The 13701-nt window shown below is 40.4% G+C and overlaps 1 protein-coding gene across 1 annotated transcript; it reads left to right on the plus strand.

Annotated features, from left to right (window-relative positions):
* The first annotated feature begins 883 nt into the window (after positions 1 to 883).
* Positions 884 to 13349, plus strand: pdpr (pyruvate dehydrogenase phosphatase regulatory subunit). Its single transcript, XM_068320130.1, has 18 exons — positions 884 to 1006; positions 1593 to 1891; positions 1985 to 2118; positions 2233 to 2314; positions 3314 to 3477; positions 3605 to 3726; positions 3979 to 4096; positions 4454 to 4603; positions 6980 to 7172; positions 7388 to 7512; positions 8655 to 8810; positions 8973 to 9106; positions 9442 to 9590; positions 9665 to 9777; positions 10549 to 10643; positions 10773 to 10862; positions 10977 to 11159; positions 11701 to 13349. The coding sequence occupies exons 2-18, from the start codon at positions 1629 to 1631 to the stop codon at positions 12106 to 12108; spliced, it is 2679 nt and encodes an 892-aa protein (XP_068176231.1). The 5' UTR covers positions 884 to 1006; positions 1593 to 1628; the 3' UTR covers positions 12109 to 13349.
* The last annotated feature ends 352 nt before the right edge of the window (positions 13350 to 13701 follow it).

Consider the following 13701-nt stretch of genomic DNA (forward strand, 5'->3'; position numbering starts at 1 on the left):
TACTGCACCAATACATTTGTTTAAAGATTTTTACATAGGGAAAAACAAATCTGTGAAGAAAAAAATCATTTTCTATAAATGTCACCACTAAGATAATGGAAAACATGGTTCGGAATGGTCGGAGTATAAAATATTATTATGTATTGCAAAAACAAAAATGAGATTCAAACTACTTTGAATTTAGAAAATGTATACCTACACAATTGAAAACAAATCATAAACTGGAACCAAGCCAGTCACAGACTGCAACATCCCGCGACACCCCTGAATTCAAAATTTTACCCTGACCTACTTGCATAGGTCAGAGATCAAAGCCAGTGCTCTGAGCTACTTTCACAGAAAAAAAGCACTAGCTTTGATTTATGGTCTTTAATGACCTCTCTCGTCTTTCTATCTTATCTTATCTTGATTTAGTTTTTTCAAGGTCAATGTCATCATCTCATATTCATCCCCTTTGCAGCCTGAGTAATTTGCTTTTTGTTTCATCTTTCTATCTGCAACGGTTGCAAAGATATTCGGTGGACTAATGAACGAATGGATGAGTGAACGCACGAACACTGACAATTACAATACATCACCGCTTTGAAGCGGGATATAAATATATATCAACTTTTTATTGTTTTTTCATAGTTCTTCTCATGTAACATTTACATTGATAATTATTCCTTTGTTATGCCCAATGTTTCTTATGCTGGAATTTATCCCAGCCAACTGGTGGTGTGAGGCAGGGTACACTCCGGGCACGACGCCAGTGCACCGCGGAGCCACATCACAGAGCGGGACTCGAACCGGAAGCCGCTTTGATGAACTATAGTACTGCTGACTCATTTCTAGTCAGAAGGATTTTATTTTGAAAGTTCATACCGGAGGTGTGTGCTGATATTGAAGCTAGTTTGACGTTGACACTGCCTGCTGTAGTAGCCAAACAAGATTTCAGTCATATCACTCAGTGACTGGATTCACCTCTCTCTTTTGGTAATAACAACACCTGAACCCGGCTCATTCGGTGAGTTTTATGTCGTAATGAAAAAGAAACTTCAGGGAAAACGACAACGAGGTTGATGTTTGGCTGCATCGACAAATAATCAGCATTAACTAGCTTTTCCATAGGCCAAGCTACAGTCGTTAGCTACCAGCTACCATCTCTAACTACAATCGTAACTAGAAGCGAAAGTAAAAAACCTCAGGAAATATCCAAATATTTTTTAAACCACCTTCAACTAGGTATGTATTATTTGACGTTGAAGGTTTATTTACGTCTAATAAAAGGTTTATAAAGGTATGTTTACATTGTTAGCCAAAGCTACTTTGTGACTTCGGGTAACCACAGTGATGCTTTGCGCTAACACCGGTGGGTAGTGTGAAGTTAATGTGGAGACACTTGAAGGACTACTGTAAGTTAAAGGCCCGCTTACGGCGCTGGTTAATACGTCTGTGTCAAATGTCAACAGTTTAGTTTCTACAAATGTCCTTCTTTCAAAACTGCAACTTAAGAGCTGCACTGGAACTTGGCGTGTTATTATAGACATGACAGGTATGCTTGTGTGGACGTTTCTGTTTCCATTATTAACCTTGACTTCTTGAACATGTAGTTGTTTGCGTGTGGGAGCGTCTCAGAAAGCACAGCTATGTGCAGCTGTGTGTGGAGCTCCAAGGCCCTGGTCCCTGCCCTGTTCCCAAGGCTGCTGCTACCCTCCAGTAGCTACAGACTGGCAGGCAGGGGCTTGTTGACCTCTGGACACTGTTTGACTGTCAGTGGAGACCCCCAGATGCTCCCATTGCCCAGTCAGGCCCGTGTGGTGATCTGTGGAGGAGGCGTAGTAGGGACATCAGTCGCCTACCACCTGGCCAAACTGGGCTGGACAGATGTAGTGCTGCTGGAGCAGGGCAGGTGAGACAAATACAGTTCTACTAATAGTTAGAGATCGGTCTTGGACACTGCTCTGCTAATGCTGTATTTCCTGTCCTGTTATCCTCTTGGCAGACTTGGTGCAGGAACAACCAGACTGTGTGCTGGTATAGTCAGTGTGGCCAAGCCTCTTTCCATCGAATGTCAAATGGCAAACTATTCCATTAGTCTTTACCAACAACTTGAGGAGGAGACGGGAGTCAAAACAGGTCAGTCAAACATATGCTTCCACTCATTTAATTGACACTTTTTATGAAGGTGTTTAACATAACTACAGTATTCTAAGAATTTGCACTGGTATAATTTGCTGCAAACATTTCCAGGTTTTGTGCAGACAGGGTCTCTGTGTCTGGCCCAAAATCATGATCGCTTCATCTCTCTGAAGCGCCTGGCATCCCGACTAAAGTAAGACCCAAAAACTTCCTCAGTACTGAGTGGTGGTGCCTTGGCACCACGTGAAGCTATTAATTGCAATTCAACTGTAGCTCCATAAAGTTTCACAAGTACTTTGAATAAATTAGGATGTCTAGCCACAAATTCTTGACTGAGGTCTTGACTCTGTATTGGCCACTGCAGGACATAAGCTTTTTGCTTTGTGGTCGCACAAAGCTCCAACTATAGATCTTAAACACACACTAGTACTTTGAGATACAAATTTAACTTGTTCCGTGATCGAGCTCATAAGTCAAACAACTTGTAACTGAAACAAATTTTCCCCATTTAAAATAACTAAAATCATTTCAATCTGTTCAAGATGTAAAAAATGCCACAAACCCCTCTAACATGCATACTTTATGCATACTTTACCTGTGCAAAAGGAATTATATACAAGTTATATAAACAGTGATAAAGTATGCAAATAAAACGTAAAAAGTCAGGAGAACAATTACCTATGTCTTTACCCCATGAATGAGAATGAGATCCGGCCTCAGCTGAGTTGTATGCAACCGCCAACGAGCGGCGTTGTCCCAAAGCACAACTCATATCTGGAATTTTTGCTCGTAAGTTGAACAAAAATATGTACAGAGCGACCGCTCGTGTCTCAAAAAAGTTATATGTCGTGCAGCTCGTATCTCTACGTACTACTGTATTAACAAGGTAGATTATTTTTAAAATTTATGCATTTTAATTAAGAAAATCATATCTGCGTGTAGATACGTATTTGTCATTTATGCTGGTGCTTAGCATTCCCATCTTACTATAAAAAGATTCATTAAAGACAGCTGTCTGTTGTTATTATGATATTGTTTATGCTGAAGTACAATACCCTCAATCTGATATGTTCAGCTTTTTCAAATGATTAAAAGATCTGGAGCCATCCCAGGTATGACTTCCAAGTTCTAAAGAGTCACATAACTTTTAATATGATGCCCTCATCTTGGTTTTTTTTTTTTCATCCTTAAGAGTTTTGGGAATCAGTTCAAACATCATTAAGCCAAAAGAGGTGGCCAAACTTCACCCCCTTGTAAATATTCATGACCTGTTGGGGGCACTCCACCTGCCTGAAGATGCTGTGGTATCACCACCTGACGTTAACCATGCCATGGCTGTCGCTGCTGCTGGTCATGGTAATTTTCAAAGGCACCACTAACACAACAATAATACATATACCGTAATAAAACAAGAATTTTACTTTTGACATCTATTTCTTTTTTGCTTTTTCCTACATCTCAATGTTTTTCTCATCCTGTTCAGGGGTTCAAATTCTAGAACGAACCAGCGTTCAGCAGGTCCTGGTGGAGAGGGGTCAGGTGATGGCAGTGGAGACTGACCGTGGTACTATCGAGTGTGAATGTTTCATCAACTGTGCTGGACAGGTAAAAAAAATGTGGCATACACATCACAACATATCAACAAGTTACAGTGCCACCTTACATTTAAGTGTTTGTGATGGAAACTCTTTTTTGTATTAATTCAACACAAATCATCTGATTTAGTAAACACTTAATTTATATTTAATTTATATGTATTTAATTGTGGATTATTATTATGGCTGGAGTTTAATGAGGGCTGCTGAAGTGACATTGGTCCTCAGTTTTGATTTTGACGTATGTGTCTGTCTGCTTCAGTGGGCCTATGAACTTGGCCAGGCAAGTGAGAAGACGGTGTCTATTCCTCTTCATGGCTGTGAACACTTCTATCTCCTCACCAAACGTCTCCAGGAACCTGTTCCACACAACACACCAGGTCTTACAATCAAACAAAGGGGAAAAAACTTTGTCTTACTACAAGTAGAGTAGATCATTGATTTTTGATTACCGGTAATACAAACCTAACTGACTTCTGCTATTTTGCCATTAGAGAATGCTGATTGTAGTGGAGAAGAATAAAGGGAAAACGTAGATTTATTCAGTTCATTAATTGAATGTCTTTGGCATTGTGAAATTATTTAGTCAATTGTTCTATTTGGTAAAGCAGGAAAGGAAGGAAAATGAAAATCATAATTTACATTCAGAGTGATTTTTTTCTGTGTGTTGGTCTGTTACATGACACAACAGATTGGTCAGAAATAACCACAGTTATTCTGTTCTGTCTTGTGTTCAGTGGTGGTTGATATGGATGGCAGGATTTACGTACGTCCATGGCAGGGAGGCCTTTTGTCAGGAGGCTTTGAGAAGAACCCCAAACCCATCTTCACGGAGGGCCGCAATCAGCTGGAGATCCAGAATATGCAGGAGGACTGGGACCACTTTGGTAATGGAGGGTTGGGAGGAGGATAACTTCACAATGAACCTTGAAAAAAACATGGTCTTTGAGAATTATTAAATTGTGTAAAGGAGCAGGAAGTCTGGAGTGGCAGAGAAGTATGTTAGAGCGGTGCAGGATATGTATGAGGACTGTAAGACAGTGGTGAGGTGTGCTGTAGGTGTGACAGAGGAGTTCAAGGTGGAGTTGGGACTGCATCAGGGATCAGCTCTGAGCCCCTTCTTGTTCGCTATGGTGAACCTATGGAACCCCTATGGACAGGCTGACAGACGAGGTTAGACAGGAATCTCCATGGACTATGATGTTTGCAGATGACATTGTGATCTGCAGCGAGAGCAGGGAACAGGTGGAGGAGAAGCTAGAGAGGTGGAGGTTTGTCCTGGAAAGGAGAGGAATGAAGGTTAGCCGCAGTAAGACAGAGTACATGTGTGTGAATGAGAGGGACCCAAGTGGAAGAGTGAGGTTACAGGGAGAAGAGATCAAGAAGGTGGAGGATTTTAAGTACTTAGGGTCAACAGTCCAGCGCAATGGAGAGTGTGGAAAAGAGGTGAAGAAGCATGTACAGGCAGGATGGAACAGGTGGAGAAAAGTGTCAGGTGTGATGTGTGATAGAAGAGTTTTAACTAAAATGAAAGGGAAAGTGTACAAAACTTGTGAGATCAGCGATGTTGTTTGGTCTAGAGACAGTGTCACTAAGGAAAAGACAGGAGACAGAACTGGAGGTAGTAGTGATGAAGATGCTGAGGTTCTCTTTGGGAGTGACCAGGATGATAGGATCAGGAATGAGTACACCAGAGGGACAGCACATGTTAGAGGTTTTGGAGGTAAAGTCAGAGAGGCCAGACTGAGATGGTTCGGACATGTCCAGAGGAGAGATAGTGAATATATTGGTAGAAGGATGCTGAGTTTTGAACTGCCAGGCAGGAGACCTAGAGGAAGACCAAAGAGGAGGTTTATGGATGTAGTGAAAGAGGACATGAAGGTAGTTGGTGTGAGAGAAGAGGATGCAGAAGACAGGGTTAGATGGAGGAAACTGATTTGCTGTGGCGACCCCTGAAGGGAAAAGCCGAAAGGAAAAGAAAGAAGAAGAAGGATATGGAACCAGTCCAAATGCAGATGATGTCAGCATTCTACAACTGTTACAGTCAAACTTGACATTTTAATAATGCACTGCAAAAATAAAAAGATTTCCTGTTGCCAGAATAAAGTTCACTAGTCAAAGGAAAATAAATAAATAAACAGGCCAGTTTAGGTTTCTTGGTTGACCAGTTGCTTTAGCAAATAAACAGGCATGTTTTTGAAACATTTAATGTTGTTATTGAGCCTAACTTGTAAGCCGTTCAGTTCAGAGTGTCTTTAACGTATGTAGCTACAGACATTCATGCACACCCGTCTGTTGACCTTGGCCTTATGCGAGTAATCTGAGAATGCTCATATAGAAGGCTGTCGAGAAGACAGCCGTATATCTCCCTGAAGGACATCGACACACAGTCACCCTTAGCAGGCATTGGTTCTTATGCTGTTTTTCGTGTTCAAATGAAACACATTTGCATGTTGTATTTCACAAGTTGTACTTGACAGGCATTTGTGCTAGCTCAGCTCAAAAAGAAGAGCTATATGAAAGAGTAGAAGCTTAAGAAGAAGCAAAAACATAGCAATGTCTCCTAAGGTTGTTTGTTTTCACTTGAATAATGACATCTTTGAATAAAATCTGTAAAAGATTTCATCAGTGCAGTTACTGCTACTAATATATTTTTACAAGCTGTACCGCATTTGCTGCTTCTAGTCAACTCTCATGTTTGGCACATCTGCTGGACTGTATATGTCTGGACATGGCAAAAGAATACAGGTTCTGCTGCACAGCAGAAGGAAGAATTTTAGGGTCTTTTGTAAGGATCAAAAGGAACTATCACTATTTTTTGTCAAACTTTATCTTTAGAAATAATAATTGGAAATTTTTAAGCCTGATTCTTTAAGTCATTATTACTTAGAATGTAACCATAAATGGTAAAATATGACCTAATGGTCCAAATTAAGCTACTTCTTGAGTTCTGATTAGGTTTACACAGAATTAGCGAACATTATGGAAGTAAGCTAATCTGTTCATTTTAAGAAATGGATAGCTCCAAACAAATAGCAAGTCATCAAAAAGCAACGTTTCCCTTACATTTATATATGTGTGAGGAAGCAGTGGGGTATGTTGTTATCAGATATTGAGTTGGACAATACTGCCAACATAATTTTAAGATGCCTTTTGTTATTTCATAATGCTAATTATATAAAAGCATTTCTGATTGCAATGTATTGGCATCTGAACATTTTGGAGAGTCTTACCATAGCAAACTTTTCGTCTTCTATGTACAGAGCCAATGCTGACTGCCCTGCTGAGAAGAATGCCTGGACTTGAGACTGCAGAGATTCATCAGCTGGTCAACTGTCCAGAGTCCTTCACTCCTGATATGCGCTGTCTGATGGGAGAGACAGCGGGTATCTCCGGCTACTATGTGCTGGCAGGAATGAACTCTTCTGGCCTAGCTTTTGCTGGAGGAGCTGGGAAGTAAGCATGGGAATTACAAGATAAGCTCCCTTTATCTGTGACAACAAATGTAACCAAAATCTTGTAAAGATGAGTCTGCGTTTTATTCCAGACCTGAAAATCTTTTACTGTGAAAATAATTAAATTTAGTTTATTAATATCTGTTTTTACCACTGTAAGTATCATATGTTGGACTGTTTTATTTGTGCAAATCACACATAAAACGTTGATATTAGGTACCTGGCAGAGTGGATGACTTTTGGCTACCCCACTGCCAACGTCTGGCCACTGGACGTAAAACGCTTCGGCAATCTGCAGAGCAGCAGAACCTTCCTGAGGCACAGAGTGATGGAAGTTGTGCGTGAGTAATGAGCTTTTTTTTTTTTTTAATAGTTTGTGTATTAACACCATTCACACATACCCATAAGATCATGCTCCGCCAATCCAGCCAATATGATGGTTCACTTGTCTTTGCATTTTGTTGTCTTGTTAAGATTTTCCATTTGAATTAAAGTTTCATTTGATTAAAGGGGACTGTTCAGGCTTGACAGAAGTGCACATTCTGCTGAATGCCATTGTTGTAACTAAGTGCACTTGCTGTATATTTTGGGGGGAAAAAAACATTTTTTAAAGTTTTGGACACTCAGGCTGTGTGTGTCTGCAGAACCTTTCCATTAACATTATATTGGATACACAGGCATGAAAAAATCATCACTATATTTCCTGATATGACCTGACTCAGCTCGTGACAACAACAAAAGGCAGACACAACAAAATAGTGAAATTGAAATGAACAGAAACAAATCAAATTAAAGTATGCAGTTACAGTGGAGTGGATCAGTTGTTGTAAGTTGCTAAATACAATGTAAACCTAAAACAAACACCAGAGTTCCTGTTAGAGGATTAGAAAGACTGAAGCCAGCCTTCAAGTTAAACAGGCACTACCACCTGAGGGGTTCCAGGTTGGCCAATCTGCTACCGATAGAAAATGCACAGGGTAATAAAACGCCACCCCAAGAGGACCCCACATCATCACTGTTTATCCATATCAAAGTCACTTTCGATACAGCAGCTGGCTTTACCAACATTAGCAGCACAAACAATTCTGTGCAGAATGCTGTTCAACTTCTGTGAGGAGAATAGGTATATCTTAAAACTCTCGTTTTACTGTTAAGTGTTCGGCAGCGAAAACGCTGTCTGAATTTTTAATTCGAACATCACAACTTTGTAAGTATACTACGCCTATAAATATATTTTGACATGGAAGGAAGGTAGAGCATTTTTTTCCTTCTCTTCTCGTAGAGATAAGGAATGATCTTGTGATGCTATGGATAAGAGGGATAGCACAGGATTTTAAAAATTGTGCAACATATACTCTATATTGGACTATAAAAGAGGTTAATTACAAGTACATTTCTAGTGTGACCAAATTAATTTGGAATGATGGTGACTTTTCAGTTTCGCTTTGGTATTATCTGTTCTTTCATTTTTGTTTGTGTCCAGCTCTGCTGTTTGAATTGAAGGTTCCTCGCTGGGACTTTCAGACTGGCCGCCAGCTGAGGACAAGCCCTCTGTATGACCGACTGGACACACAGGGAGCTCGCTGGATGGAGAAACATGGTTTTGAAAGACCCAAATATTTTGTTCCACCGGGTAAAGGTACAGATGTCAGAGCAGAAAACTGAGCGTTTTGACCTTGGCCTATAATTTCAGGCAGCTGATTGAGTCGAATTATTGGCTGTAGTTTGGTTGAATATTCTCAATATTTAATTTTACACAATTAACTGTATTTCCCCTTTTCTGTTGTATATGTGAGTGCAGATCTGCTCTCTCTGGACCAAAGTAAGACATTTTACAAGCCTGATTGGTTCGACATTGTTGGAGCAGAAGTTAAATGCTGCAAAGAGGCCGTCTGTGTCATTGACATGTCCTCCTTCACCAAGTTTGAATTGACTGTAAGTTTTGGTGCACTATGAACAACTTAGGAAGTTAAATTAATTATCAGTCTTGAAGCAGAAAATTCCTCCTGCTATTCCCTGTATGAGTTCAAACTAAACAGTCAGTTTATTTCTTTACAATAACATGCTGTTCAGTTTTAGCCAGATCATAACAAAAAGTTATCTCAAGGCACTGTCTAGAGAGAGCAGGCAAAGACCTTCTGGTCAGTTCTTTCTTACTGGTGCAGAAGTTGTGTGTCCTGTCTGTAAATTTTTAATGAATGAAGTTAGTTGATGGCCCATGATGTTATAGTGCTGGATGACTAACCCTGTGGTCTGTTCTGATATGCCAGTCAGCGAATGACCAGGCTCTGGATCTGCTACAACATCTGTGTGCCAATGACCTGGATGTCCCTGTTGGACATATCGTCCACACTGGCATGCTAAATGAGAGAGGAGGATATGAGAACGATTGCAGTGTGGTCCGCCTCAGCAAGAATAGGTCTGCAGCCCCCGGCAATTCTAGTCTTGCTGTTGATCATAACCATTTAACTAACATATTTGTTCCCTCTCCAGCTTCTTCATCATTTCTCCAACCGACCAGCAGGTCCACTGTTGGTCATGGATAAAGAAACACATGCCAAATGACCCAGATCTCCACCTAGAGGACGTCAGCTGGAAGTACACTGGTAAGCACACAGAAAGTTTGTTGAGGTCCTGAAGTGAAGGGTCAGAAATCATTGACCTATTGACAGCCAGCACATTGTAGCAATTGATCTCCTTCGTCGGACTTTCTCTGATTCTCCGGACATTTATCTGTGTTTTCTTTCTGTTCTTGGCTGATCGCAAGATGCTTTGCTCAGAGCGACACTGTGTTTGTGCGTGGGTGCACTCTGACATACGCAAACTTTGTTGCATCACAAACTGATCCAACTTTCTCCATCTTGCTCTGGCTCGCCATCCTCTGTTCTGTTACTTGATTGCCGTAGTTATCTTGACCCAAATTGCATACATACGTAGAAGCCTAATTAGAGGCCTAATTTTCACTGATAAGCTCCACCAGACTGTCAACCAGCCCTCCAGTTTGAAAACATAACTGATGTTTATAGACGTCAATGGAAACTAGTGGGTTAAAGGGTGGATGGACAGGTCAGCTTCAAACTCCTCCATTTGTTAAGGGAGTGGATCTGATATCAGCCAATGGACGGATAATTTCGGAAGTTAGCCTATATTCTTTTTACACATATAATGAAACAAAAACTCAAGATCTCAATCCCAGGATTGAATTTACAGGATTTATCACCCCTAACATTATTTAATTTATACTTCAACAGCAAATCACATTTCTGTTTTTTTCAGTAACATCTGCTTTTAAATAGGGGAAAATATTACTTGGGTTGAACTTTGTTCATTAGAGTGTCTTTCTGAAGCATTCATCCCTGTACTCTTTTTACCCACAGCTTTAAATTTGATTGGACCTCGTGCAATGGATGTTCTAGCTGAGCTGTCATATGTTTCTATGACACCTGACCACTTCCCCTCCATGTTCTGTAAGGTAGGAAACAAAAGCTATATGCAGAAACTCACTGATAAAATGGGTATAATGGTGATATTACATGTCGAAGTACCTATTGTGTTGTGAATGGGGGCGCAAATCTTTTACTGTGACTGTGTGTGCTCACAGGAAATGAGTGTTGGCTATGCCAACGGGATCAGAGTGATGAGTATGACTCACACTGGGGAACCAGGTTTCATGCTCTACATACCAATAGAGGTGGGTTCACTGCTCCACACACATATTCATACATAGAAGCACATGAATCTCATCAATATTGTACAGGATGGTTGATACAGTTCAGACTGTTGTTGTTTTTTCTGCTCCTGACAGTATGCTCTACATGTGTACAATGAGGTGATGTCAGTGGGTCAGAAGTATGGAATCCGTAATGCAGGGTACTATGCACTACGCAGCCTGCGCATAGAGAAGTTCTTTGCTTTCTGGGGTCAGGACCTCAACACCTTCACCACCCCACTGGAGTGTGGACGAGAGTTCAGGGTGAAGTTTGACAAGGTATGATCAGCTGTAGACACATCAAACTCACACTGTGATATCAGTGTGGATTATGTTTCTGATCTTTGAAGTTGAAAGGCTGGCTGCAGAATAATAATCAGTAAGTGCCATCTGCATTGCTAAATCATTAAACATCTGTGTGACGTTGGAAAAATGATCACCAAGCTGCACCTGCAGGCACAACAGGTGGTGCTTTACACAAGCAGTGGTAAAGTTTATTCTGAAAACAGTGGAGCATCAAGTCGGCTTTCTGCTTTACACAGCAAGAATGTTAGAGCAGTATTAATGAACCGGTTTCCCAGAATCCCTACAGATGATTAGTCATCAGCTGAATTTGTAACTGCACTGTGAAGATGTAGAGAAAGAAAAGTTGTTTACAATTGTTCTCAACAAAGCTATGCAGTGTTAGCATTTATCGTTAATAATTTTTAGGCCACTTCTCATAATATCTGATGTTGCTCTACCTTTATTTTCACTTTTGAACTTTATTTTTTCTGCCCTTCACCTATTGTTTTACCTCTCTCTCTCTGTGTCACCACAGGACACAGATTTTCTTGGTCGCAAGGCCTTGCTACAGCAGCGTCAGGATGGCGTGTCACGCAGGTTCATCATGCTAGTTCTAGAGGACCATGATACAGAGCTAGACTTGTGGCCCTGGTGGGGCGAGCCCATCTACTGTAACAATCAGCTAGCCGGTACAACCACCAGCAGCGCCTACAGCTACACTCTTGAGCGCCATGTCTGCCTTGGCTTTGTATCTCCACCACCAAGCCCAGAGGGGCTCCCCACACCCATCACTCCGGACTTTATCAATCGTGGGGACTACGAGTTGGATATTGCTGGCCAACGCTACTCAGCCAAAGCTAAACTCTATCCCTTCAGCTCCCTCTTCACCCAGCAAAAACGTCGCAAGGATGACATGGAGCTCAGCAACCTCCAGGGCAAGTAAAGCAAAGCAATGGACTGCTATGGCCTTGGTGAAGGACTCGTGACTGACACTCCTTCAGTTCACCAAATCCACTCCAGCGTTTTCCACGCAGTCCTTTTTTCAAGCTCATAATCTGAGGGTTTTATGCACAATCACTCCTTTCCCTCAAATATTTAACTTCCTCTGTGTATCTCCCTTTTTCAAAGTGCAATATTTAAGAGGCACCAAATGTTGTAGCTGTGTAAAATACAGAGCGCCTATATCATTAAATTCTGCAGTTTTTCTTCAGTCCTCACACACAGACTCCTGGTAGTCTTGACAACTTGTACACTGGGACAACCTGCAGTTAGTGCCTTTATCAAGGCAACATTGACATGTGTCTAGGATCAATTGTGTTGTTCACTCCAAACCTTCCAGTAAGGATCTGGACAGACAGTCTCCTCTATTGGTACTCCAGTCACTATAAATAGGCATCAATTCTAATGTTCAAATGCCGACAGTCAGTGTAATGACTAATCTTACAAATTGTACATTTTCTATCGTGAAGAATCAAAGTGATATGATGTGGACTAATTTAGATACTTTATACTTCCAACAACTATCATCTCCACATTGCCTCTAAAAATTAAGGGCTAGCACCTTACAAAATGAGGAAATTGTTATCATGAGTTATACCCCGTGTGTGCTGCCCAGTTCTGATCCAGTCATGTTGAAAATGCTTCCCAGGCTCTCCTGAAATCAAAGCAAAGCAAAATGGCTTTTTTCCTTTGCTAATGTCTTTATTGTCAACATTGAGCTGTCCTGGTGTTGCTCGACTGAGTTTGTAACATATTCACAGTGAAATAATTAATCAAGTTGTGTTTTGGGGTTGTTCTGAAGTAGAATTGCTCTTGATGCTCAGGTTTTGCTTTACTGATGTATTCCTGAATGTGTGGCTGATGCTGAAATAAGACTGGTAATGTTGCACCTGGACAGAATCCTCAATTGATGATCTGGTGTTTGTCTGATCTGAAGTTGACATGTTTGTATAAAGGAGGGATTTCATTTCCATTTGAAATAAAGTGATGTATATTTTGTATAAAAACTGTATTTTCAGACTTGCACATTTTTTCAGTCATTTGCTGCTCTTTTTTTTTTACATGTCAATATTATCTGTCAACTGCAGCTTCAGGTTTTTCTACAGGTACAAAGTAGTTTGGTCCTTCAGTCAGAAAACCAATTAGGAGCAGAAGTGAGAACCTTAAGGGACGAGCATCACTTCACTGTGTGTGTGTGTGTGTGTGTGTGTGTGTGATGAATATAATTGATGGTAGTAATGTGCCTTCATACTTGATTACAGTTCTTATTGCACAGTAATGACACTTTTAAGTGTCATTACTATATATATATATATATATATATATATATATATATATATATATATATATACACACACTATGTATATATATATATATATATATATATACACTGTATATATATATAGTTACTGATCGTTGTCAAAGGCTTTTGTTCAATATTGATTGAAGTCAGAGTTTTGATATATGAATGTGTATCGTATTCCTTCTCATTTGTTAGAAATCTTTACTGATCAAGTGTCCTTTAGTAGGGTTGGAC

Source organism: Antennarius striatus, chromosome 1 (genome assembly GCF_040054535.1).
Source record: "Antennarius striatus isolate MH-2024 chromosome 1, ASM4005453v1, whole genome shotgun sequence".
In the NCBI taxonomy this organism is placed as follows: domain Eukaryota; kingdom Metazoa; phylum Chordata; class Actinopteri; order Lophiiformes; family Antennariidae; genus Antennarius; species Antennarius striatus.

Excerpts from the sequence above, each read along its gene's own strand:
- pdpr (XM_068320130.1), top strand. The coding sequence starts at position 1,629 with ATGTGCAGCTGTGTGTGGAGCTCCAAGGCCCTGGTCCCTGCCCTGTTC. Across the intron at positions 2,315-3,313 it reads CGCCTGGCATCCCGACTAAA|AGTTTTGGGAATCAGTTCAA; the intron begins GTAAGACCCAAA and ends TTCATCCTTAAG. Across the intron at positions 11,160-11,700 it reads TCAGGGTGAAGTTTGACAAG|GACACAGATTTTCTTGGTCG; the intron begins GTATGATCAGCT and ends GTGTCACCACAG.